This window comes from Phyllobates terribilis, unplaced genomic scaffold (assembly GCF_046119375.1).
Source record: "Phyllobates terribilis strain yellow unplaced genomic scaffold, ASM4611937v1 Scaffold_8__6_contigs__length_399053987, whole genome shotgun sequence".
Lineage (NCBI taxonomy): Eukaryota > Metazoa > Chordata > Amphibia > Anura > Dendrobatidae > Phyllobates > Phyllobates terribilis.
Window position 1 is genome coordinate 276,460,510 of NW_027362768.1, and position 23,566 is coordinate 276,484,075.

At 48.2% G+C, this 23,566-nt stretch overlaps 1 protein-coding gene across 2 annotated transcripts in view; it reads right to left on the minus strand.

The window, feature by feature from the left end:
* LOC141157247 (arf-GAP with dual PH domain-containing protein 1-like) overlaps positions 1 to 23,566 on the minus strand; it is a 151,927-nt gene that overhangs the window by 79,425 nt on the left and 48,936 nt on the right. For both annotated transcript variants that reach the window (XM_073644267.1, XM_073644268.1), the window contains exon 2: positions 1,226 to 1,526. In XM_073644267.1, the coding sequence (XP_073500368.1) occupies positions 1,226 to 1,316 (91 nt within the window). In that variant the 5' untranslated portion in view covers positions 1,317 to 1,526. The remainder of the gene's footprint in view (positions 1 to 1,225; positions 1,527 to 23,566) is intronic.

A 23,566-nucleotide genomic window follows, 5' to 3' on the forward strand; every position in this document is an offset into this window, starting at 1 on the left:
ATAAACTATTCTTCTTACCTTCCTCTGCTCCCACAACGTGCGGCGTCCTCCTCTCCTTTAGCCGGCAGTTGACTTCAGTGTACCAGCACGGGCAGCGCATAAGGTCACTGCCATGGGCCGCTCGTGACTGGCACGCTGACGTCAGTTGCCGGCCTCTGATTGGCGTGTATCCAAGGACACACATCCAGCTGAAGCAGGTGCTGGCGTTGGAGGGCCCTCTTCCTGCACAGGCGGGGTAGCTCCCTCTGCTACCACGATCGTTACGCGCCTGAATAAGTCATAGACATGTGGAATTGGGAATTGCTGACTTAGTGAATCATAAGAAAGGAAATAGATCCTGAAAACACAAGTGTTAATGAGGCCTGTTATCATTGGCCATCACTTATTAATCAGATATTTTTCAGCCTTGGTTTAATGGTTTGTTCACATCTTTGTAAAACTTCTTCACGTTGTACATTTAGGGGCAGATTTATCAAAATAGTTTAAAAGAAATAATGCCCTTGTTCCTTGTTGCCCATAGCAACCAATCACAGAGCAACTTTCATTTTATCAAAGATGTTTTGAAAATGAAAGCTGCTCTCTAATTGGTTGCTATTGGCAACAAGGACAGTCTTTCTTTTACACAAGTTTGATAAATGAGACTTTTAGCACTTAACTGATATCCGAATAACTTGGCTGGATACCATCCTGCCCTTTGGCACCATCTATACCAGCGCTCTCAGACAAAGGTGGTGTTACGGAAATATGAATGAGTATTTACTGTACTGAGGTGATCTAGCAGGAAGTTGAGCAATAATCCAGCAGCTTGCTATTAAATCTAATAGAGCATAATAGGAAAAAGACTTGGAACATTGCAAAAAGTTTGGCAGACTAGTAAAAGTTTACCGGTTATATCCCTTTAAGTAAAATTAGGTCTAGGCACCCACGTGGCATTATTGCTAGATTATTTCATAATTGGGCAAAAAGCTACAATAGGTCATAAAGAAAAAAATAATATTATTAAGAAACTTCATAGCCTATAGTCTGTAATATTCAGATATTTTTATCTGGCCGTTCTCAGCATTATGCTAAAACCGGTATTAAATTTACAAAGCTGCAGAACATAGTTCATGGCCAGGACAATGTAAAAATGCATCCCGAGAATTACCTGGAATCTTTTGTCCCCCTCCATTATTTCCTCACTTATTACCATATCCAGACGACCTTTCCTTTCATTTTCTCTTACCTGGTTCTCCACAGTCGGCGCATTTTGTATTTCCTTCTTTCCTTGACAAAATCTTGACTGATTTCTTGTTCCAGTCCTGTTCTCCCGACATTACAATGTAAGGAATAAGCTACAGAAGTTCAGATTAAAGTGACATGGAGATTTTCCAGGGCCAGATGTGACAGCCATGCACCGTGTAGATGCCCAAGTACAGGCTTGTAACCAAAGTTTATCCACGTCTGGGTGCCAACAAGCCAATCTGTGTCCTCATAGGGCGAGGTGACTAGTACTGTCTGCAAGATCCAACCTCTTCTGCGGACTGCTGGAAAGGGGGAGGGAGTTTTTAATTAGTAAACCAGTTTTTCAACATTTCAGTTCTTACAAGACACTTGAAGGAGGCCATACAGTATTCGCCAGGACTTGTACACACACACACACCGCTCGCACACCTATAAAGTGATACATTAATGTCATTATGTGTTCACTTATTATTACTAATAACCAGTATATGAACACACGCCTATAATATACATGAATTGTACATTGTACGGTAGCTCAGATCAACCAGAACACAATCTGCAGGGGTTTACTCTCACAATGGAGAAAAAAACAACAACTCAGGTTAAGGCCACGTTCACACGTTCAGTATTTGGTCAGTATTTTACATAAGTATTTGTAAGTCAAAATCTGGTGTGGAACAATCAGAGGAAAAGTATAATAGAAACACGTCACCAAATCTGTATTTATCACCCACTCCTGGTTTTGGCTTAAAACTACGGATGTAAAATACTGACAAATACTGAACATGTGAATGTGGCCTAATTGTCTTACTATGACACTAGCACTTATGCTATACTCCCATAATGAGCTTTTGGTGATTTTCCGCACCCATTGAGTACAATAGGTTACTTGCATTTTTTTAAAATACACGTAGCGTAAAAAACTCGCAAAAAAACTCATTGTGGGAACCTGTTAAAGTCTAAGTTCACACGACCGTATTTTTGGTCCGAATGCGCTTTGTAAAAAATGGGACAGCACTCAGCATGCTCTAGTTTCTCCCTGTGTGAGAAACGCCTATTCAACTCTACGGGTATGCAAAAAAGAGTGGGATTTCATATGGAACATCTGATTTTTATGGATGCATTACAAATCTTTAAAATAGGACACAGTATTTAGTCTTGTTAATTTTTTACTAACTACTGCTGTATGAAAACAGATGCAAAAAGAGAAAAAAATTGTTCCAAGTTCTTTGGATGAGACAATTTTTTAGACGTTTGTGTGAACTTAGCCTAAAGTTATTTTGGCAAAAATTAAAAATCAACGGGATTCCCCATGATATCAACATTAATTATCTATTCTTAGGATGTGCCCTGAATTTAATCATTGGAGTCCAACCTCCAGGACACTGTTGATCAGATAAAAAGTGCATTTTGCTTATGAGCCAAATAAAATGTTACACCAGCAAAGTCAAAATGATTGCAATGCTGGGACTAATAAAAGAATGGCATATTACATATGACATACTTAAAGGGTTTATATATTTACTTTACTTGATCAGTTTTTACAAATTAATATTGTCATTCTATGTTTGTGTTTTTGAAGATTTTTGCAATTAATATAACATTTTCTTTCTTAGTAGTTATATGGACCTCGTCCATTATCCCCTTGCTCTCTGCTAACTTTTTCAGTGCTACCTTTATTATCTGGCCCGGTGGTTGGAAAATTACATAAATTGTAACATAAACTGTTTTCCATTAGCACCAAATATTAAGGTCTGTAAGAGTCTTTTATATAAAAATGTGATGAGACTAGTTGTTCAAAACTGATGTGGATCATTGGACAGAGAATATAGTTCACACATTATATCAGATCATGAACCAATCAATTGAACATAGCATTTGGAATTTCTACATAGGTACTGTATACAAATGAACTGTCCATGAAGGAACTATCTTATCTTAAATCAGACCAGCATTTTTGCTATTCTTTACTGCCAAGACGCTGGTTCCTAAATAGGCATATATTACAAAATACCTACAAACCAAGACTTAACTCCTTACCCCAATGGCCAATTTTCATTCTGGTGCTTTCATTTATTTAAAGAAAGATATATATTTTTTCTATTAACATATCTGTGTGAGGGCTTTTTGTGGGACAATTTGTAGTTTACATGACATCCAAATATCAAAGTCCAATGAAAAAAAAATGCAATTCCGCCATTTGTTCTTTTTTTTTAGGTTTTGTTTAGTGTTCATTATATAGTAAACATGACGTAGCAATATAATTGTGCAGGTCAATGCAATTATGGAAATACCAAACTCGTCATTTTTTATTTAAGTGTAGAAAAAAAATGTGGAAATTTCTAAAAAAAAAATTTGTTTTGTATTGCAATTTTCTGAGACCCGTGCCTTTTTAATTTTTTCAACGAGATGTGTCAGGGCTTATTTTTTTGCATGGCAAGCTTATGTCTTTAGTGACACAATTTTTGCATATTTTTAGAGAGGTGGGCAACCAGCCCCCTGGAATTCTAGCGGTTTCAGTAAAACAAAAAAGTTGAATTTATTTCCTATTTTAATAGATTGGGCATTTATGGACACAGCATTACTAAATATTCTTTTTTTTTTTTTCATTTCTTTATTTTTAAACTGGGAAATAAATTTCGGCCTTTAAAACTTTTTTTTTTTTACTTTATTTTTTTTGTGCCCTACTATATAGTTGATAATATATAGTCAATATAGCAATAGTATATTGCATTATGTAGTCAAAATGACATTCTGCCATGAAGCCTACTCACAGGTTGAGCTTCAAAAGACGTCTAAGATGGCAGCCATGGGTGTCCACAGACCTGTGGCTGCTATTAGAACCCATCAGCATCCTATTATTGCGTCACCAGGGGGCAGATCAGATGCTTTACTATTGCATCCTATGTTGGGATGGAAATTGTATGGTATAAAGCAAATTAAATTTCTCTGAAATTTAATTTTGCTAAGTTTATACCTTGTCCTGGTTGTTTCTATTTCATTGATACTGCAACAAATCCATGACTATTCTGGAGATCACAATATGGAGATCTTATTTTAGCATTGTCCATACCTCTTTGTGTGGGTTAGGAGTGAAGACCAGGACAGGGATAGGTTCAACACAATTCTCCTTGACTCTTCTAAACCAGTTCTTTTAGTAAGGGCTCGCTCACTCTGGCAAGTAGCATCCGATGATTCTCTCATGCGACAGAATTGGATGCTATATGTAAATGACCCTCGGCTGAAACTCTGCTGCGAGCGTGATCAGAGAGTCATTTTACACATGGCGAACTTAATTCTGTGAGTCGGTGTATATCGGACTGCACTCGGATGACATCCGAGTGCAGTCCGATGTTTTGCACGCACCAATAGACTTGTATGGGTGTCGCCCGATAAACGCTGCCAATCGATTTTTTTTCTAATGCTGACTCAGCATGAGAAAAAAAAAAACACTGATCGGCACTGGTCTATAGTATAACATTGTAGCGAATGCTATCCTATGAAACATCGGATAGCACTCTCCCGAGTTTGATTCTGGCTGCTTGCCAGTGTGAGCGAGCCCTAACAGCTGGCTCAGCAAACAAGGTAGAACCATGGATGGTGATTTCTTCGCTAATAAATTATGCCATTATGGAGTAACTAGATTAATTTGTATGGTATGAAAGGTCTGCAGACTGCATGTGTAAAATTGTGATCTACCACTATATAGTCACTTTATAGTGGGGGTATTAGTATTATATAGGACTGCAGGTAACATCTACTACATTATCTGTATTCAGAGTTATCTGCTCAATAACGCCCTGGCACAATACAGGAAAATCGTGTCCCAGTTTCAATGTGCTGTCAGGTGTGGGGTGTGTGGCACCCCTGAGGGTTCAGTCGCCACAGAGGTACTGCACCTCACCCAGAGGTGTGGTGTCTCCCTTCTCTCAGGTAAGGAGGGAGTGCTGCACGGAACCCCAAACACCTGCATCCAACACTACACTACCCCAGGCCAGCTGGAGGGGCAAGACGCAATGTATGTTTCTGCTGAGCCCTGACCCTGGCTGGAGTGGGGGGAACCCAAATGTAGGAGGAACCAGTAGTGGGTGTGGGTGGAGGAAGTAGTTAGAGGGAGCACTTTAGTAGGAGTATAAATAGGGAAGCCATCTTAGGGTGGCAGGTTCAGTAGTGGAGTTCTAGGGAGCTGTTCAGAAGAACAGCTCGGGACAGTTCAGAAGAACAGTCCTGGAGCAGAGTCTCATTAGGAGATCTGCTCCACCGGTAGGGCCAGGTCAGAAGGCCCTGGAAGGGAGCAGGGAGTAGGCTTCGTTCTACAGAAAGGATCCCAGGGGGTTCGGCGCGTGGAGGACGGCACCCGTACGCCCCGCATCTGTCAGAAGACAGAGGAATCACTGCGGCATTCTAATCCCCAGGAGGGTCAAGTAGGTCCCGGATCCGACATACAGGAAGGACTTCAGAGAACCCAAGTAGGATTAAGAGTGGGTAGCGCAGAGCAGGAGGGAGAAGGACCAGAGTAAAGACGGTCAAAACAGGAACACTATCGGCACTATCGTTCCCCCTGCACTACAGCGCCCAGCGCAACCTACTCTCTACTTCTACTACACTGCCCTGAGGCCTGCTCCACCTGTGGGGAGCCGTCCCATCTCAAGCTGCCCTAACATCTGCCTCAGAGGACTGTTGCAGCGCTGGTGATCCTCACCAGGTACCACAGGTGGCGTCACGAACTTTCCCAAATTCCCCATATATACAGTACAGACCAAAAGTTTGGACACACCTTCTCATTTAAACATTTTTCTGTATTTTCATGACTTTGAAAATTGTACATTCACACTGAAGGCATCAAAACTATGAATTAACACATGTGGAATTATATACTCAACAAAAAAGTGTGAAACAACTGAAAATATGTCTTATATTCTAGGTTCTTCAAAGTAGCCACCTTTTGCTTTGATGACTGCTTTGCACACTCTTGGCATTCTCTTGATGAGCTTCAAGAGGTGGTCACTGGAAATGGTTTTCACTTCACAGGTGTGCCCTGTCAGGTTTAATAAGTGGGATTTCTTGCCTTATAAATGGGGTTGGGACCATCAGTTGTGTTGTGCAGAAGTCAGGTGGATACACAGCTGATAGTCTTACTGAATAGACTGTTAGAATTTGTATTATGGCAAGAAAAAAGCAGCTAAGTAAAGAAAAACGAGTGGCCATCATTACTTTAAGAAATGAAGGTCAGTCAGTCTGAAAAATTGGGCAAACTTTGAAAGTGTCCTCAAGTGCAGTTGCAAAAACCATCAAGTGCTACAAAGAAACTGGCTCACATGAGGACCGCCACAGGAAAGGAAGACCAAGAGTCACCTCTGCTTCTGAGGATAAGTTTATCCGAGTCACCAGCCTCAGAAATCGCAGGTTAACAGCAGCTCAGATTAGAGACCAGGTTAATGCCACACAGAGTTCTAGCAGCAGACACATCTCTTCAACAACTGTTAAGAGGAGACTTTGTGCAGCAGGCCTTCATGGTAAAATAGCTGCTAGGAAACCACTGCTAAGGACAGACAACAAGCAGAAGAGACAAGTTTGGGCTAAAGAACACAAGGAATGGACATTAGACCAGTGGAAATCTGTGCTTTGGTTTAATGAGTCCAAATTTGAGATCTTTGGTTCCGACCACCGTGTCTTTGTGCGACGCAGAAAAGGTGAACGGATGGACTCTACATGCCTGGTTCCCACCGTGAAGCATGGAGGAGGAGGTGTGATGGTGTGGGGGTGCTTTGCTGGTGACACTGTTGGGGATTTATTCAAAATTGAAGGCATACTGAACCAGCATGGCTACCACAGCATCTTACAGTGGCATACTATTCCATCCAGTTTGCGTTTAGTTGGACCATCATTTATTTTTCAACAGGACAATGACCCCAAACACACCTCCAGGCTGTGTAAGGGCTATTTGACCAAGAAGGAGAGTGATGGGGTGCTACGCCAGATGACCTGGCCTCCACAGTCACCAGACCTAAACCCAATCGAGATGGTTTGGGGTGAGCTGGACCGCAGAGTGAAGGCAAAAGGTGCTAAGCATCTCTGGGAACTCCTTCAAGATTGTTGGAAGACCATTTCCGGTGACTACCTTTTGAAGCTCATCAAGAGAATGCCAAGAGTGTGCAAAGCAGTCATCAAAGCAAAAGGTGGCTACTTTGAAGAACCTAGAATATAAGACATATATTCAGTTGTTTCACACTTTTTTGTTAAGTATATAATTCCACATGTGTTAATTCATAGTTTTGATGCCTTCAGTGTGAATGTACAATTTTCAGTCATGAAAATACAGAAAAATCTTTAAATTAGGTGTGTCCAAACTTTTGGTCTATACTGTACATATCCCCCTTTTTGAGTGACTGCCCTGGGCCACGGGCCGGGCCAGCCACCGTGATATCCCCCAGCAACCAGAGGCCCGGCTGCCGAGTACCCCACGGCCCAGGGGGCGCATCATCTTCTGGCGTCACGAACAGGATGCGTGACCAGCCCGTACCGGCGGGTGAAGTGTGCCTAAAGAATTGTATGATGTTACTGAATGTGGCGCCCGCCCCAGAAGAACGGGCGCCATTATGTGCGTGATCAAGGACAACAGTATGGAACCTCCCATCGTGGGCCGAGTCCCAGAGTGGCGCCAAAAGCATACCCTGCCCCTTGCAACAGTGACTGTCCGCATAGATGTGTCCGTCAAGGCAGGAAGGCCGTCACAGGGAGTGACCGACAGCAAATCGCCATGGGACCGCCCCCAAAAGAGGAGAGGAGGAGGAGAAAAGGAATGGAGACAGGGTGTGGTCTCAACCCGTCTAGCCAGACAGCACCCGGCAGCCAGGATGGAAGGAAGCAAGAGTCCAGCCTCCGCCTCTGGCCTGCCACAGCATCTAGTCACCCCCCTCACCATAGAGGGAGAAGTGGAGAAGTTGTCCCTGGAGGATGTGGAGTTCCTCCAGAGCGAGGTCCTCGAGCTGGGCCAGCAGCTAGAGCAAGCCCAGCAGGCAGCGGTCGCAAGATGGAAAAGCGAGCTGCTGGAAAAGTTAGCGGCACGACGGAAAGTAACACCGGATGCCAGAAGCCGCACACCAGCCCCGGCGGAGCCTGCGGAGAACCAGGAGGCCGTGTGGAGTACAGGAGCAGGTAGGAGAGAATCCTCAGTCCCGGGCGCTGACAGCGCCGACCTGCTCCTGGGCTTCTTCTCCCAGCCCTTGCCGTATGCTGCCGTACCCTGGCTGGAACAGCCATACAGCCCGGAACCTCCACCCCCGGGCGCTGAAACAGAGGGTCCCCATATAGTGCCCCCCGGAACCTCTAATCCCGGGCGCTGAAGCTGTGGGCCTACTGCTGGGAGCCCTCCTGCCACCTCCGCCTCCGGCACCAGAGTGGGTATACGGCACGCCGGTCTTTGACTGGTCCGCTCGCTTTGAGGATCAGCAGCAGTGCCCGCTTCTCCCAATACCAGCGCCCTCGGTTGCCTGCCCCGGCGGAGAAGAGTTATGCTGGGACAACCGGGGGGGGGGGGGGGACTTGATGGGGTTCTCGCAAGAAACCGAGGCTGCCGCCCTACAAAGGAAAGAGTTCTGCAGGCGGGAGCTTCGGCAACTAGAAAAGGAGTGACACGCTCGGGAAGCGCGCAGTGAGCGCCTGGAGGCCCGATATAAGGCCGCCAAGGCGCAGGTACACCAGGCGGAGACAGCCCACCCCAGCCCCTGCGAGGAAGGCCTGATAGTAAAATTCAATTTAAAGGCTGGGTGGGGCTTTATCCGCAGTCCCGACTTTAACAGGGACATATTCATAAACCGGCGGGATGTGGAGCCCAAGCTGGAGGAAGGCCATCCCGACCGGAACCTGTATCCAGGAGATCATGTCACGTTCACCCGGCACCATGGTGCACGTAGCTGGTATGCCGTGCATGTGTACCATGTCAGCAAGGACACACCCCTGCAGGAAGTCCCTCGTGACCCGGCTGGGTCAGGGAAAAATCAAGAATACCCCAGGCGGGGTCCCCACTATTGAGCCAGCAAGTGGGACTGGACGTTGCTATTATAGTTAAAAAGTTGAATAATGTTGAGTGTGTGTTTCTATTACCCGTCAGGGTATACAGGCTGAGGACTGTGAGCAGCCGGACGTTGACATTGTACATAGTTCAGTACTTCTTAAAGTGCACCCTATTGGTTTTATAATAATGCCCATGACCACAGAACAAAAACCCGTTTGGCGTGGCGGAAGCCGTGGTCCAACTCCGGATCACCTATGCCCTGCAGCCACGCCCAGGGCCTACGTTGAGGGTTTGAGGACGGGTCCCTCATGCTGCTACCTGTTGCACTTGGAAAAGAAAAAAAATGTTATTTAAGGAAGTTTATAATGTTTCTAAAATTGTAACCTGCAACTTTAAAGTGATGTGCCTCCCATAAAGGGAAGAAATGTTTTATTGTCTTATATGCGAATGCATTCAAAAATTTTGCATGTCATATATCTCTGTTTTTGCTTTGTTCCAGCCCGAGGACGTGCTGTGTTTTGCCAGGGGGGAATGTGGCGCCCCTGAGGGTTCAGTCGCCATAGAGGTACTGCACCTCACCCAGAGGTGTGGTGTCTCCCTTCTCTCAGGTAAGGAGGGAGTGCTGCACGGAACCCCAAACACCTGCATCCAACACTACACTGCTCCAGGCCGGCTGGAGGGGCAAGACGCAATGTATGTTTCTGCTGAGCCCTGACCCTGGCTGGACTGGGGGGAACCCAAAGGTAGGGGGAACCAGTAGTGGATGTGGGTGGAGGAAGTAGTTAGAGGGAGCACTTTAGTAGGAGTATGAATAGGGAAGCCATCTTAGGGTGGCAGGTTCAGTAGTGGAGTTCTAGGGAGCTGTTCAGAAGAACAGCTCAGGACAGTTCAGAAGAACAGTCCAGGAGCAGAGTCTCATTAGGAGATCTGCTCCACCGGGAGGGCCAGGTCAGAAGGCCCCGGAGGGGAGCAGGGAGTAGGCTCCGTTCTACAGAAAGGATCCCAGGGGTTATGGCAGGTGCAGGACGGCACCCTTACGCCCCGCATCTGTTAGAAGACAGAGGGATCGCTGCGGCATTCTAATCCCCAGGAGGGTCAAGTAGGTCCCGGATCCGATGTACAGGAAGGACTTCAGAGCACCCGAGGGGGATTGAGAGTGGGCAACGCAGAGCAGGAGGGAGAAGGACAAGAGTAAAGACGGTCAATTTTGGAACACAAGAAAGTGGGGTTCTGCCAGGTATTCCCAAGTTGCCTGAGGAAGGATTGAACCTCTGCCCGGTGAACGCAGAGCGACGTGGGAGGCCTTTACCTGTATAGTGCACCTGTGAAGTGTCTAAAGAACTGTGAGTAAAATCTTGGATGACTGCACTGCATTGCCTCTGTCCAATCTTCATTGGCACTATCGTTCCCCCTGCTCTACAACGCCCAGCGCGACCCACTCTCTACTTCTACTACACTGCCCTGAGGGCTGCTCCACCTGTGGGGAGCCGTCCCATCTCAAGCTGCCCTAACATCTGCCTCAGAGGACTGTTGCAGCGCTGGTGATCCTCACCAGGTACCACAGGTGGCGTCACGAACTTTCCCAAATTCCCCATATATACATATCCCCCTTTTTGAGTGACCGCCCTGGGCCACGGGCTGGGCCAGCCACCGTGATATCCCCCGGCAACGAGAGGCCCGGCTGCCGAGTACCCCACGGCCCTGGGGGCGCGTCAGGTGCATCACACTCACTTGCAGGCCGCAGGCCTCCGCTGTCTCAGGGCCCCCATCTTCCGGAGCTGCCGCATATACCTCTGAGGACACGCAATTTGTTTCAACACACAGAAGTTTACTAGTCAGTTCAAGTTCATCAGATTGTAATGCACAATATAGGGCATAACTCTTATTTCTTGTTTCCTTAATACAGTAAATTTTCAGCATTACTATCCGTTCCTCCAGGACTAGCCCTATGTTTACTGATTCTGTCCACCCCAGGAATTTCCCGTCCAGTTCCGCAGTATACCCGGGATTCATTACCTTCCTTTTATGCGGTTCCAAGTCCATCTTCCTCTGTACGCCAGAGGATAAGGCGCTCTTTGTAGTACCTGTATCTAGCCTTGAACTCCGGACTTTGCAGGAATGTCTGCAAGTGATTCCAGTAAGGTCTCCCACCGCCCCGAACAATAGATTCTTGCTTTCACTATCAGCCCACTGCAACTTGACCTTCGTTAACAAACTTCCCTATGTGACAGTCTATCAGGAAGCAGTCCCTTTTTCCTGGGGCTTTCTCCTCCCACTATGGGCTAGTCCAAAACTTTACCTATGTCTGTCCCTACAGTATATAGCTGGGCAGATCACCTTCACAAATACCATTTATTATATCAGTTATCTTATACTATACATTCCCTATAACACTGCTGCACACTATGCCATATTATACTAACAATACTAATCATACACTATACATTACCATATCACATTATATGTAAAAGACGCATAACCTTATTTATACTATATTACAATGCAATTGGTAACTTAAAGGGCAGGAACGAAATAACACAGTCCACCACTCTTACACTTGTTTCCCATTGAGCACGTCTTGGACGTCATTCGTCAGCATTTGCAAAGGGAGCTGTCAGCAGCAGATCTTAATAATTTTCATGCCCAAGCGAATTCAGTGCAGCAGATCATTCCTCAGACAACCATTAATAACCTCCTTGATAGTAGCCAAGGCTGTAAAGTGCAGTGATTTCTGCAAGAGATGTTTTGAAAATGTTGTTTACATTTTTTTTCATCATTTGCATATCATTATCATGTCTATCCATCCTGGGATTTCCATAATTCCACTACTTTTCCATTTTGGGTGTTAATTTCAATGCTGTATATACATATATATATTGTGAGGCAGTGACTGGGATCGTATACGAGGGACGGTATATATCCCCCAGAATGTGTACAGAGACCTACAAAACCCATTGGAGTGCATTACAGTCACAGACACAGCTGTGGCTGCAATGTAGGAATGAAGGCGAGCATTGACCTGGTCAGGCTGTCTGGCTAAGGCAGATTAAGAAAAACCTGGCAGGGCCTTCATTTCTTGGAGGAGGCTACAGGAAGGCAGTGGGGCGGCCTCCTCCCTCCAACCCAGGTTTTCCAGTGACTCTTGCCACAGGTCCTTTAAAAACCCTGCACTAAGGATTAGTGTTGTTCAGTGTTGGGACCTGCTAGGAGCATAGCAGGAAAGCTCGGCGGACATGTGAGTAGCTGAACCCACGCCTGGGAAGGCTCTGCACCCATCAGGCTCTGAGCAGCCCGGTGCGGCTGTTGCCCCCGGCAACCGTTCTTATGGACTTGTGTTAACCCGGCTGCGAACAGATGGACTTCTCTGTTTACCTGTGAGTCTGCTGAACAAAAGCTGCTTATGTTGAACTTGCTTGGGTCACTGCCTCAGTTACTGCACGGTGTGAATGTGACACCCCAGGGGTCTGGTTGTCACAGTGATAGAGATATTACGTCTGAGAGCAGGTGGGAGGTCCTTTGGTCAGGGATCCTGTGCATGCCACACCTCCTGCCCAGCCTTGGGAGGGGAAGAACTTCCCCTGTATAAACCCGGGGCTGAGGCAGGGTTAGGGAGTCCAGGAAGAGTAGAGACAAGAGCAGCATAGGAAGCAGCAGAGTCACAAGGAGTCAGGGGCTGGCAGCTAAAGAGCTCGCCCTGACTAAGAAGATTCTTTACCGGACCCGGAGTCCGAGGCTGTGGGGACTAACTTCTACCCAGCAGCAGAATCCGTCAGGCAGGGGATTTCAGGTCCCCTGGCCCAGAAGCCCGAAGGCCCGGTCACACGCGTGGGACCAGCACCGCCATCGTGGAGCGGAAGCCATTAGAAGGCCCCGAGTCACCGGCCATACGGGTGAGCACCACACGGTACACTCAGGGACGTGGGCTACTTACATCAGCTTCTAGCAAGGTAGCCAGAAGAGTACAGTCAGCTTGGGAGGCCTACAACTACGCCTGGCCAGGGGAGATCCCATCTGCTCAAGGACTGACCAGGCCCCGTTCGCTAGCAAGTACTCCGGGAGGGTCTATCGTTGTTACCAGTAAAGACCCTGAACGCTACCATACCGTCTCTGAGTGGTTCCTGCTACCCCCATCATCCACGTCGGCTGCCCTGAGGCCATACCCCTCCCGTTGGGGGTTATACTATCACGCTGCACCATCCTTCCACCGGCCTCAGCGGTCTGCCCTGCAGCAGCAGCCCCCTGGCTGCATTCAACGGGTGGCGTAGTCATCAACCATTTTCTACCGCTAACAGACTGCCGTCCAGTTTGACTCCCTGGGCACGGACCGGGTCACCGCCACGAGATTACAACCCTCCACGGATCCGGCTCCGGGTAAGCTCCCGCGTGCGCACCGCAGCGCGACACAGGCCCAGGGGCGCGTCAACTTTGGCGTAGTCGGCAGGATCACGTGCCCGCAACCACCGGGTACTGCGTGCCTGAAAAGCAAAGACTGTTCAAACTTACCAGTGGTGAAGATTCCCGCCATCGGTGAAGTTTCCCGCCATCCGGCGCCATCTTCAGCCTTCTTCCCGCCATCCGTGGAGTTTTCCCGCCATTGGACGCCATCTTGAGGACGCCGCGCGGGAAGAAGAGGGGCGTGGACTCCGAAAGCGCGCGAGAACTGAAGCCCCGCCTCACGTCTGGACGTTGCGTAAGGTCCTGGAAGGAGCCCAGCAGACGCCGACGTCACAGGAGCGCGACGGAAGGTCCTCAACCCTGACGATCCACTGCGGAGCCGCGGCCTACGGAACAGGATCATCGCAAGGTAGGCCACGGTCCACTAGGGGGGAGGAAGATGTCGGATACGGAGGAGAGCTCCACTGCCTCAACCCCCGCCAGCGCTACCGCTGTTGCAGTTATGCCCTTCACCATGCCCTATATCCCGGGAGCAGCTTGGCTACCCCAGTACTCAGGGGAGTCACATACCCTGCATGACTTTAGAGAAAAGCTGGATAGCCTCTTCCAGGTGTACCCCCTCACAGAAGAGCAAAAAGTGAGCATCCTGGTGGCCCAACTAACTGGGGCAGCCAAAAGGGAAGTAAAATCCTGGCCACCTGGGAGGAAGACTGTCGCAGGGATACTAACCCGGCTGAAGGACACCTTTGATACCCGCACCTCAGCCGAGATTAAACTTAGATTCTACGGGTGCAAGCAGCGAGCGCATGAGAGTATAAGGGACTATGCACTCAACCTACAAGAGGCCCTGAGGGCCATTAAGCAGACCGACCCTAATGGAGTGGGAAACGAGGACAGGCTGTTGACCGAACAATTTATAGAGGGTTTATATTGCAATGCCCACCGCACCCAGTTGCGGGCAATGGCCTTACAGGACCCTCATCTAGAATTTGCACAGTTCAAGGACAGAGCCATCCGGGTGCTCCGAGAACCGGCACCAGGTGGCGTTGTGACCCACAGATGCCCCACTACCACTTACTACCAGGAGGCGGCGCCCTTGTCAGCAGGGCCTGTGGGAGCTGATGCGCAGGCTTTGGACAATGACCCGGCTCCAGACCTACACCATCAGGTCCAAGAGCTAGCTAAAAGCGTTGCTGCGCTAACCCGAACTGTGCAGTCTTTACAGGTTTCCACTCCAGGGAAGATCCAGCTGGCATCCGGACCGGAGGACATCCCGTGGCGTCGACCAAGGAGGACCCCACCGGCCAGAGGAAGACCCAGTGACCGATACAGCGAGGACGGACGACCCATCTGCCGCCGCTGCAATCAACCCGGACATATGGAAAGGTACTGTTCTTTAAACGGGCACAACCTGGGGTAGAGGGCCAACCCCCAGGAAAAAGATCACCAGGCCCATCGAACTGGCGCGACAGATATGTGGGAGGACGTCCAGTCTTGCCTGTGGTACTGGATGGCATTCCCATGAGTGCCCTACTGGACACCGGGTCACAGGTCACCACCATCCCGTACGTGCTCTTCAAGCAGTACTGGAATGACTCGGATATTACCCGCTACCCTGACGACGACTTGAGTATCATCGCCAGCAATGGTCAGCCCGTGCCACAGATCGGATTTAAAGAGGTGACCATCAAAATTGGTAGAGTCGAACTGGCCGCACAGGGACTGATCATTGTAGATATTGACAAACATGAGAGTCACCCAAAAATAACTCTAGGAACTAATGTAATTGAAAATTGTCTTGCAGAGGTGATTTTCCTTTTACAGCAGGTTGCCAAGAATGCCAGCTCCGGCGAGCAGCGGGTGCTCCAGAAAGAGATCCGGGCACTGATGCAACGGCAACAAGTGGAACTCTCCGGCGGTGAGATTGGTAGCGTAAGAATGTGTGACCCTTTTCCTATTGCCATGCCCCCAAAAAGTGAAATGATGATTTGGTGCCGGGCAGCTATTGGTCTGAGAGGTAGAGATTACCAGGCAATGGTAGAACCAGTTTACTCAGACAGTAGGCCCACCATTTTGACAGCACGGGGGGTGGTCAATGTACGCCATGGGAGGGTGCCCGTTCGCATAATAAATATCGGGGAGAGGGAAGTGTACCTGCCCCGGTATGCCACGCTAGCAAAATTATATACCACTAATCAAAATTCTATACAATCTGTGGAACCCTTGCCTCCATCTCACCCGGAGGAAGGTAACGGCTCTAAGAAAGACATGGAGGACTGGTGTCAGCAACTACATCTGGGTACTGACTCCACTCCCTCACACCAGAAACAAGGAGTCTATCGGGTGGTTCAAGAGTATGAGAGAGTGTTTAGTAAACACCCGTTAGACTTCGGGCGAGTCAAGGGGGTAGAACACCGCATCCCCACGGGAGATCATCCTCCCATAAAAGAGAGGTATCGACCCGTACCCCCTGCACATTACCAACACGCCAAGGGGATGCTTAGAGACATGAAGGAGGCTGGGGTAATCCGGGATAGCTGTAGCCCCTGGGCAGCCCCACTAGTTTTAGTCAAAAAGAAAGACAACACCATGAGGATGTGTGTAGATTACCGGAAAATCAACCGTATCACACACAAGGATGCGTACCCCTTACCAAGGATAGAGGAGTCATTGGCTGCTTTAAGATCTGCTAACTTCTTCTCTACCTTGGATCTCACTAGCGGGTACTGGCAGGTTCCTGTAGCAGAGGCGGACCGGGAGAAGACCGCATTCACCACCCCGATGGGACTTAGCGAGTTCACCTGCATGCCGTTCGGACTCTGCAACGCCCCAGGAACCTTCCAACGATTAATGGAGTGCTGTCTGGGCCACAGAAACTTCGAGACGGTCCTGTTGTACCTGGACGATGTCATCGTATACTCCAAAACTTATGAGGACCACCTGAAACACCTGGCGGAGGTGTTCGAAGCTCTGGCGAGTTACGGCCTAAAGGTGAAACCCTCCAAGTGTCACCTCCTGAAACCAAAGGTGCAATACCTGGGACACGTGGTGAGCGCTGACGGAGTGGCTCCCGACCCCGATAAGATCACCGCAATTAAGGGATGGCCAAGCCCCTCCAGCGTAAAAGAAGTGCGGCAGTTCCTAGGGTTGGTAGGCTACTACCGAAGGTTTATTCCCGGTTTCACCAAAAAGGCAGCACCTATGCAGGACCTCCTGATAGGCCAGTCCCGGAAGGCCAAGAACCAGAAGCCGCCCTTCAAATGGGAAAAGCTAGAAGAAGAGTCCTTCCGCCAGCTGAAGATGGCCCTCACGGGGGATGAAATCTTGGCGTACCCGGACTATAGCCAGCCCTTCATCCTCTACACCGACGCCAGTAACATCGGGCTAGGAGCCGTACTGTCCCAGATTCAGCAGGGGAGAGAACGAGTAATCTCCTATGCCAGCCGAAAACTGCGACCCACCGAAAGGAACCCCGAAAATTACAGCTCATTTAAGCTAGAGTTCCTGGCCGTGGTATGGGCAGTCACCGAGCGCTTTAGGCATTACCTCGCTTCTTCCCGGTTCACCGTATACACGGATAACAACCCGTTGACACACCTGGACACGGCAAGACTCGGTGCCCTGGAGCAGAGGTGGATGGCCCGTCTGTCCAACTACGAGTTCACAATTAAATACCGGGCAGGGCGCTCCAATACCAACGCGGACGCCCTGTCCAGGATGCCCAACCTGCCGGACGGAGGAGAAGATCCGGAGGGACTGGAAGAAGTTGAACTCCCTGCGTTCCACCGTCATGGGACTATCCAGTATTCCCACCGGGTAAGGAGTAAGCAGGCTGCTATGTTGAACCCCTTACCTCACTACAACTGGGCGGAAACGCAAGACAGCGACCCTGCCGTCCGACTGGTGAAGGAGATGCTGACTCGCCCGGAGGCTAGCCTGGAATCAGACGCTCCAGAGGAAGCCAAACAACTATGGGCAGAGAAGAGTCGACTGTTCCTTTACAAGGGGAAGTTGTGCCGCAGAATGGTTAACTCCAGGACGCATGAACTACTCTGGCAAGTAGTGGTGCCACGAAGAGACGCAGCCATGGTGATGGAGGCATACCACGACGGAGCTGGACACTTCGGGTGGAAAAAGCTGGAGTTCCTGCTGCGCGAGCGGTTCCACTGGGTAGGCATGAGGGGAACCATCGAGAAGTGGTGCAGAGACTGTGGCCCGTGCAATCTGAGAAGGAAGGACCGGGCCAGCCAGAAGACTCCCCTGCAGTCCATCGTCACCCGGCAACCGTTGGAACTGGTAGCCTTGGATCATGTAAAACTGACCCCCAGCAGAAGTGGCTACGTCTACGCGTTAACCATCGTGGATCATTACTCCCGGTTTCTGGTTGTCGTCCCCGTCAAGGACTTAACGGCTCGAACAGCAGCTAGAGCCTTCCAGCAGCACTTTTGCCGTCCACACGGGTACCCGGACCAAGTGCTGACGGACCAGGGACCTGCCTTTGAAGCGGAGGTCTTCCAGGAATTCTGCAATCTGTATGGCTGCCGGAAGATAAGGACGACACCCTACCATCCGCAAACTAATGGACTTTGTGAGAAAATGAACCAGGTGGTAATGGATCTTCTAAAAACGTTGCCCCTGGAAGAACGCAGTCTGTGGCCTGAGAAGTTGCCCGATCTGGTGGACCTATACAACCACATCCCGGTAGGTTCCACCAACTGTACCCCGGCTTACCTAATGAGGGCAAGACCTGGTAAGTTACCTGTTGACCTGGAAATGGGAGTCCTGACGCCCGAGGACACTTCACCAGAAACAGACTGGGACACAGAGAGGCAGCAGCAGTACCGGAAAGTACAGGAGAGCGTGGAGCGAAGTCTCTGTCAGGCTAGGGAAAGACAAGAGAAGACTTACAACCAGTATGCTCTCGCTGTTCCCCTGGTACCCGGAGAGCAGGTCTTGAAGAGGAAGAGACGGCTCCACAAGTTGGACGACCAGTGGGAGAAGGACCCGTACACCGTACTGCCCTCAAGCCACGAGAACCCGAAGGTCTGTACCATCAGTAAAGACGGAGGGGAAACCACAGCCATTGTATCCCGGGACCACCTGAAGAAGTGCCCCGAACAACTGAGGAACCCTGAGGAGGAACAGGAAGACCATCGACCCGTGGAAGAAAGGGAAGATATGGTTAGTACCGTGCTCGGGGACTTCCCTCGGTCTTGGACTCAAGTCAATGGTGCAGTTGTGGTACCCGTACTCACCTTCCTCCAACCATCATCCCAAGAACCTACGGAGCAACGGGTAGAGCTGGAAGAGCAGCCGGTCCAGGAGGCAGAAGACTCCACCCAAGCGGAACAGGAGAATCCACCCTCTGCTTATAGTGAGCCTGCCGTACCCCTAGTGAGACAAAGAGCCGGTAGACAGCTGCCCAGTTTACCCTTGACAGCTCCTACACCCTGTAGTTCAGGGCCAGTCAGCTCCGTAGGTCCACTAGGGCCACTAGAGGCCAGTTACCCGCACGTTGGAGGATCTAAATGTTTAAGTTGTTTTACAATGTTTACCTGTTTATTGTTGCTTGTGTGTAATTTTGTGTTTCTAGTTGTTTTTAGGAGTCTTCGGTGGATTTACCGGGAATCCTTTGTATATAGTTGGAGCGTAACCCAGGATGGACTAGAGACTGTTAAGGACTTGGGGTAGGACAGACCCCTACCTGGTTACGTCTCCCTGTGTTGGTGAAATGGACACCTTTGCTTTTCTTCAAAGACTGCACCCGGTTGCGGACATCCGTGACCATCTTATTGTGTTTCCTTATTGTATTTTATTGTTCTTTGATATACCTTGTTATATTTTTCTAAAAAGTGTTTAGTCCCGGAGTACTAAATTTCACTAGGGGGGAGTGTGACACCCCAGGGGTCTGGTTGTCACAGTGATAGAGATATTACGTCTGAGAGCAGGTGGGAGGTCCTTTGGTCAGGGATCCTGTGCATGCCACACCTCCTGCCCAGCCTTGGGAGGGGAAGAACTTCCCCTGTATAAACCCGGGGCTGAGGCAGGGTTAGGGAGTCCAGGAAGAGTAGAGACAAGAGCAGCATAGGAAGCAGCAGAGTCACAAGGAGTCAGGGGCTGGCAGCTAAAGAGCTCGCCCTGACTAAGAAGATTCTTTACCGGACCCGGAGTCCGAGGCTGTGGGGACTAACTTCTACCCAGCAGCAGAATCCGTCAGGCAGGGGATTTCAGGTCCCCTGGCCCAGAAGCCCGAAGGCCCGGTCACACGCGTGGGACCAGCACCGCCATCGTGGAGCGGAAGCCATTAGAAGGCCCCGAGTCACCGGCCATACGGGTGAGCACCACACGGTACACTCAGGGACGTGGGCTACTTACATCAGCTTCTAGCAAGGTAGCCAGAAGAGTACAGTCAGCTTGGGAGGCCTACAACTACGCCTGGCCAGGGGAGATCCCATCTGCTCAAGGACTGACCAGGCCCCGTTCGCTAGCAAGTACTCCGGGAGGGTCTATCGTTGTTACCAGTAAAGACCCTGAACGCTACCATACCGTCTCTGAGTGGTTCCTGCTACCCCCATCATCCACGTCGGCTGCCCTGAGGCCATACCCCTCCCGTTGGGGGTTATACTATCACGCTGCACCATCCTTCCACCGGCCTCAGCGGTCTGCCCTGCAGCAGCAGCCCCCTGGCTGCATTCAACGGGTGGCGTAGTCATCAACCATTTTCTACCGCTAACAGACTGCCGTCCAGTTTGACTCCCTGGGCACGGACCGGGTCACCGCCACGAGATTACAACCCTCCACGGATCCGGCTCCGGGTAAGCTCCCGCGTGCGCACCGCAGCGCGACACAGGCCCAGGGGCGCGTCATGAACACCACCACCTTACAATATATATATATATATATATATATATATATATATATTTATTATAATGTTTATTATTACTTAGTTTTTTTGCTTGTTATCTATTTCTATTGCTCTTATCTTGTTCTCAGTATTGTACATTCTCTCTCTTTGCCCAGTGTTTCAGGCCAGATTAGGTTTTATTGCCATTTGCTTAAAGGGGTTTTCCCACAAACAAAGCATATTTTAATGAATAGATCTTAGAATAGTAATAAGTTCCACAACTGGATATGTTAAAGAAAAATGCTGAGATATTCTTATAAATGTGCCCCTGCTGTGTACTCTGTAATGGCTGTGTCTAACCATGCAGGAACAAGGCAGATTTTAATGGACTCAGAAAGAGGGTAGGAAAGGTCCAATGGCTGGAAGTTCTAAAGGACAGAAATGTCCAAGGATGGGAGGTTCTGCTAAATGAAATTCTCACTGCACAATCAGTAACAATCCCAAAAAGAAGGAAGAATTGGAAGCATTTAAAGAGATGGATGAACACAGAACTTAAACACTTGTTAAAAAGGAAAAACAAAATGTATATTAAATGGAAAGAGGGGGGCATATCTAAAGAAGAATATAATGCTGTCTGCTGGTAATGCAGGGCAAGTGTTAGAAGAGCTAAAACCAGTAATGAAGTGAGGCTTGCAATGGAGACCAAAAGCAATAAAAAAAGATTTTGGGGGTACATCAAAAGCAAAAGAAAAGCCAAAGATGCTATAGGATTTTTACAGGATCAAAAGGGTGAAGTGGTCAAAAATGATGTTGAGAAGGCCGAACTTTTAAATTCCTATTTTGCAACTGTGTTCTCTAAGAAAGCAATTGTAACAACTACTGATCTTCACAGTGATATCGAAGGAATAAAAGAATCCACACTATCTATAAACAGAGAGATGGTACATTTAGCTAATTTAAATGAATTTAAATCTCGTGGTCTAGATGAATTACATCCTAGGGTACTAAAAGAGATAGCAGATGAAATTGCAGAACCACTAGCCATAATTTTGAAAAATTCTGAAGAACAGGAGAAGTCCCAGAAGATTGGAGAAGGGCAAATGTTGTACCTATCTTCAAAAAGGAAAGAAGATGGAGCCAGGAAATTACAGGCCAGTGAGCCTTACTTGTATACCAGGAAAGAATTTTGAACAAATATTAAACAGCATGTATGTAAATACTTGGATAAGAATAACGTAATTAACAAGAGCCAGCATGGGTTTGTAACAAACAAGTCATGCTAGACTAATCTAATTTCTTTCTATGATGGAATCACTGACGGTGTGGATCAGGGAAATGTAGTAGATATAGTATATCTTGACTTCAGAAAAACATTTGATAAAGAATCTCATACTACCCTTATTGAAAAAAATGACCAAGTATGGGATTGACAAGGCTACGGTTAGGTGGATTCATAACTGGCTCAGTGATCGTGGTAGCAAATGGTTGCACATCCAATTGAAAGATTGTTTCAAGTGGGGTACCACAAGGCTCTGTCCTGGCCCCAGTGTTGATCAACAATTTTATAAATGATCTAGTTAAGGGAACTGAAGGTAAACTAATCAAATTTGTAGACAATGCAAAGCTAGGAAGAATAGCTAACACTAGAGAAGACAGAGAAAGGATTCAGAAGGATCTAGATAAGCTTGAACAATGGGCAGCGACTAATAGAATGGCATTTAATAGGGAGAAATGCAAGATTCTACATCTGGGCAAGAAAAATTATATTACATCTGGGAGGAATAGAACTAAGCAACAGCACGTGTGAAAAAGACTTGGGTATACTAATAGATCACAGACTGCACATGAGTCAACAGTGTGATGCAGAAGCAAAAAAAAGGCAAACAGTCCTGGGATGTATTAAGAGAAGCATAGAGTCTAGATCATGTGAAGTAATTATCCCGCTCTACTCCTCCTTGGTCAGACCTCCTCTGGAATACTGTGTCCAGTTCTGAGTACCACATTTTAAAAAAGACATTGAAAAACTGGAGCAAGATCAGAGAAGAGATACCAGGATGGTGAGAGAACTGCAAAGTATGTCTTACGAGGAATGGTTAAAGGATCTGGGAATGTTTAGCTTGCAAAAAAGAAGGCTTAGGCTGTGTACCCACTATGCGTTTTTTAAGCGTTTCCGCAGCGGCAATTCCGCTGCAGAAACGCTTAAAAAACGCTTGGTAGAAGGTCTGCCATGTTCCCCAATGATAATCCGCATGTGCTGTGCACATGCTGCGGAAATTTCCGATGCGGATTATCATTGCAGAAAAATATGCAGCACTACCAATTATATTGCGGAAGCGCTGTGTTTTTGCCGCCATTGACTTGCATTGGAACGCATGGAATCCGCATCACTGCATCTGGACATGCGGATTCCATGCGTTTCAATGTGCGGATGGTACCCGGGTCTGGAGAAGAGGAGACTCTCCTCTGGATCCAGGTACCATAGAACCTGTAAAAAAAAGAATAAAATAAAAAATAAATATTATACTTACCTTCTGATGGCCCCCGGTGTGCTTGCCTTGGCTTCCTGGCAGCTCGCGGTAGACTAAAGGACCTGCGCTGACGTCATTTAGTCAAGTGACGGGTCACGCGACCGCTAACGTCGGCAGGTCCTTAAATCTACCGCGAGTTGCCAGCAATCAGAGACAAGCACACATCAGAAGGTAAGTATAATATTTAATTTTTAACATTCTTTCGGTCACACTATATAAATCCATGCTGTTTGCATGGATTTATATAGTGTGACCAAGTTGTCAAGCACTTTCCAAGTGATGCTAAAATCTCTTGGAAAGCGCTTGTCAACCCGCATGCGGAAATGCATGTGAAGAACACTTCACATCTGCTTGTCCCTGGCAGGAAAAACGCATGTATAATCCGCATGCGTTTTTTCTGCCAGGGAGATGCAGAAATGCTCAGGAAAAAATCCGGAGCATTTCTGCATTGTGGGCACATAGCCTAAGAGGAGACTTAATAGTGGTCTACAAATATCTGAAGAAAAGTCACAGTGTAGAGGGATCACCCTTATTCTCACTTGCACATGGAAATAAGAG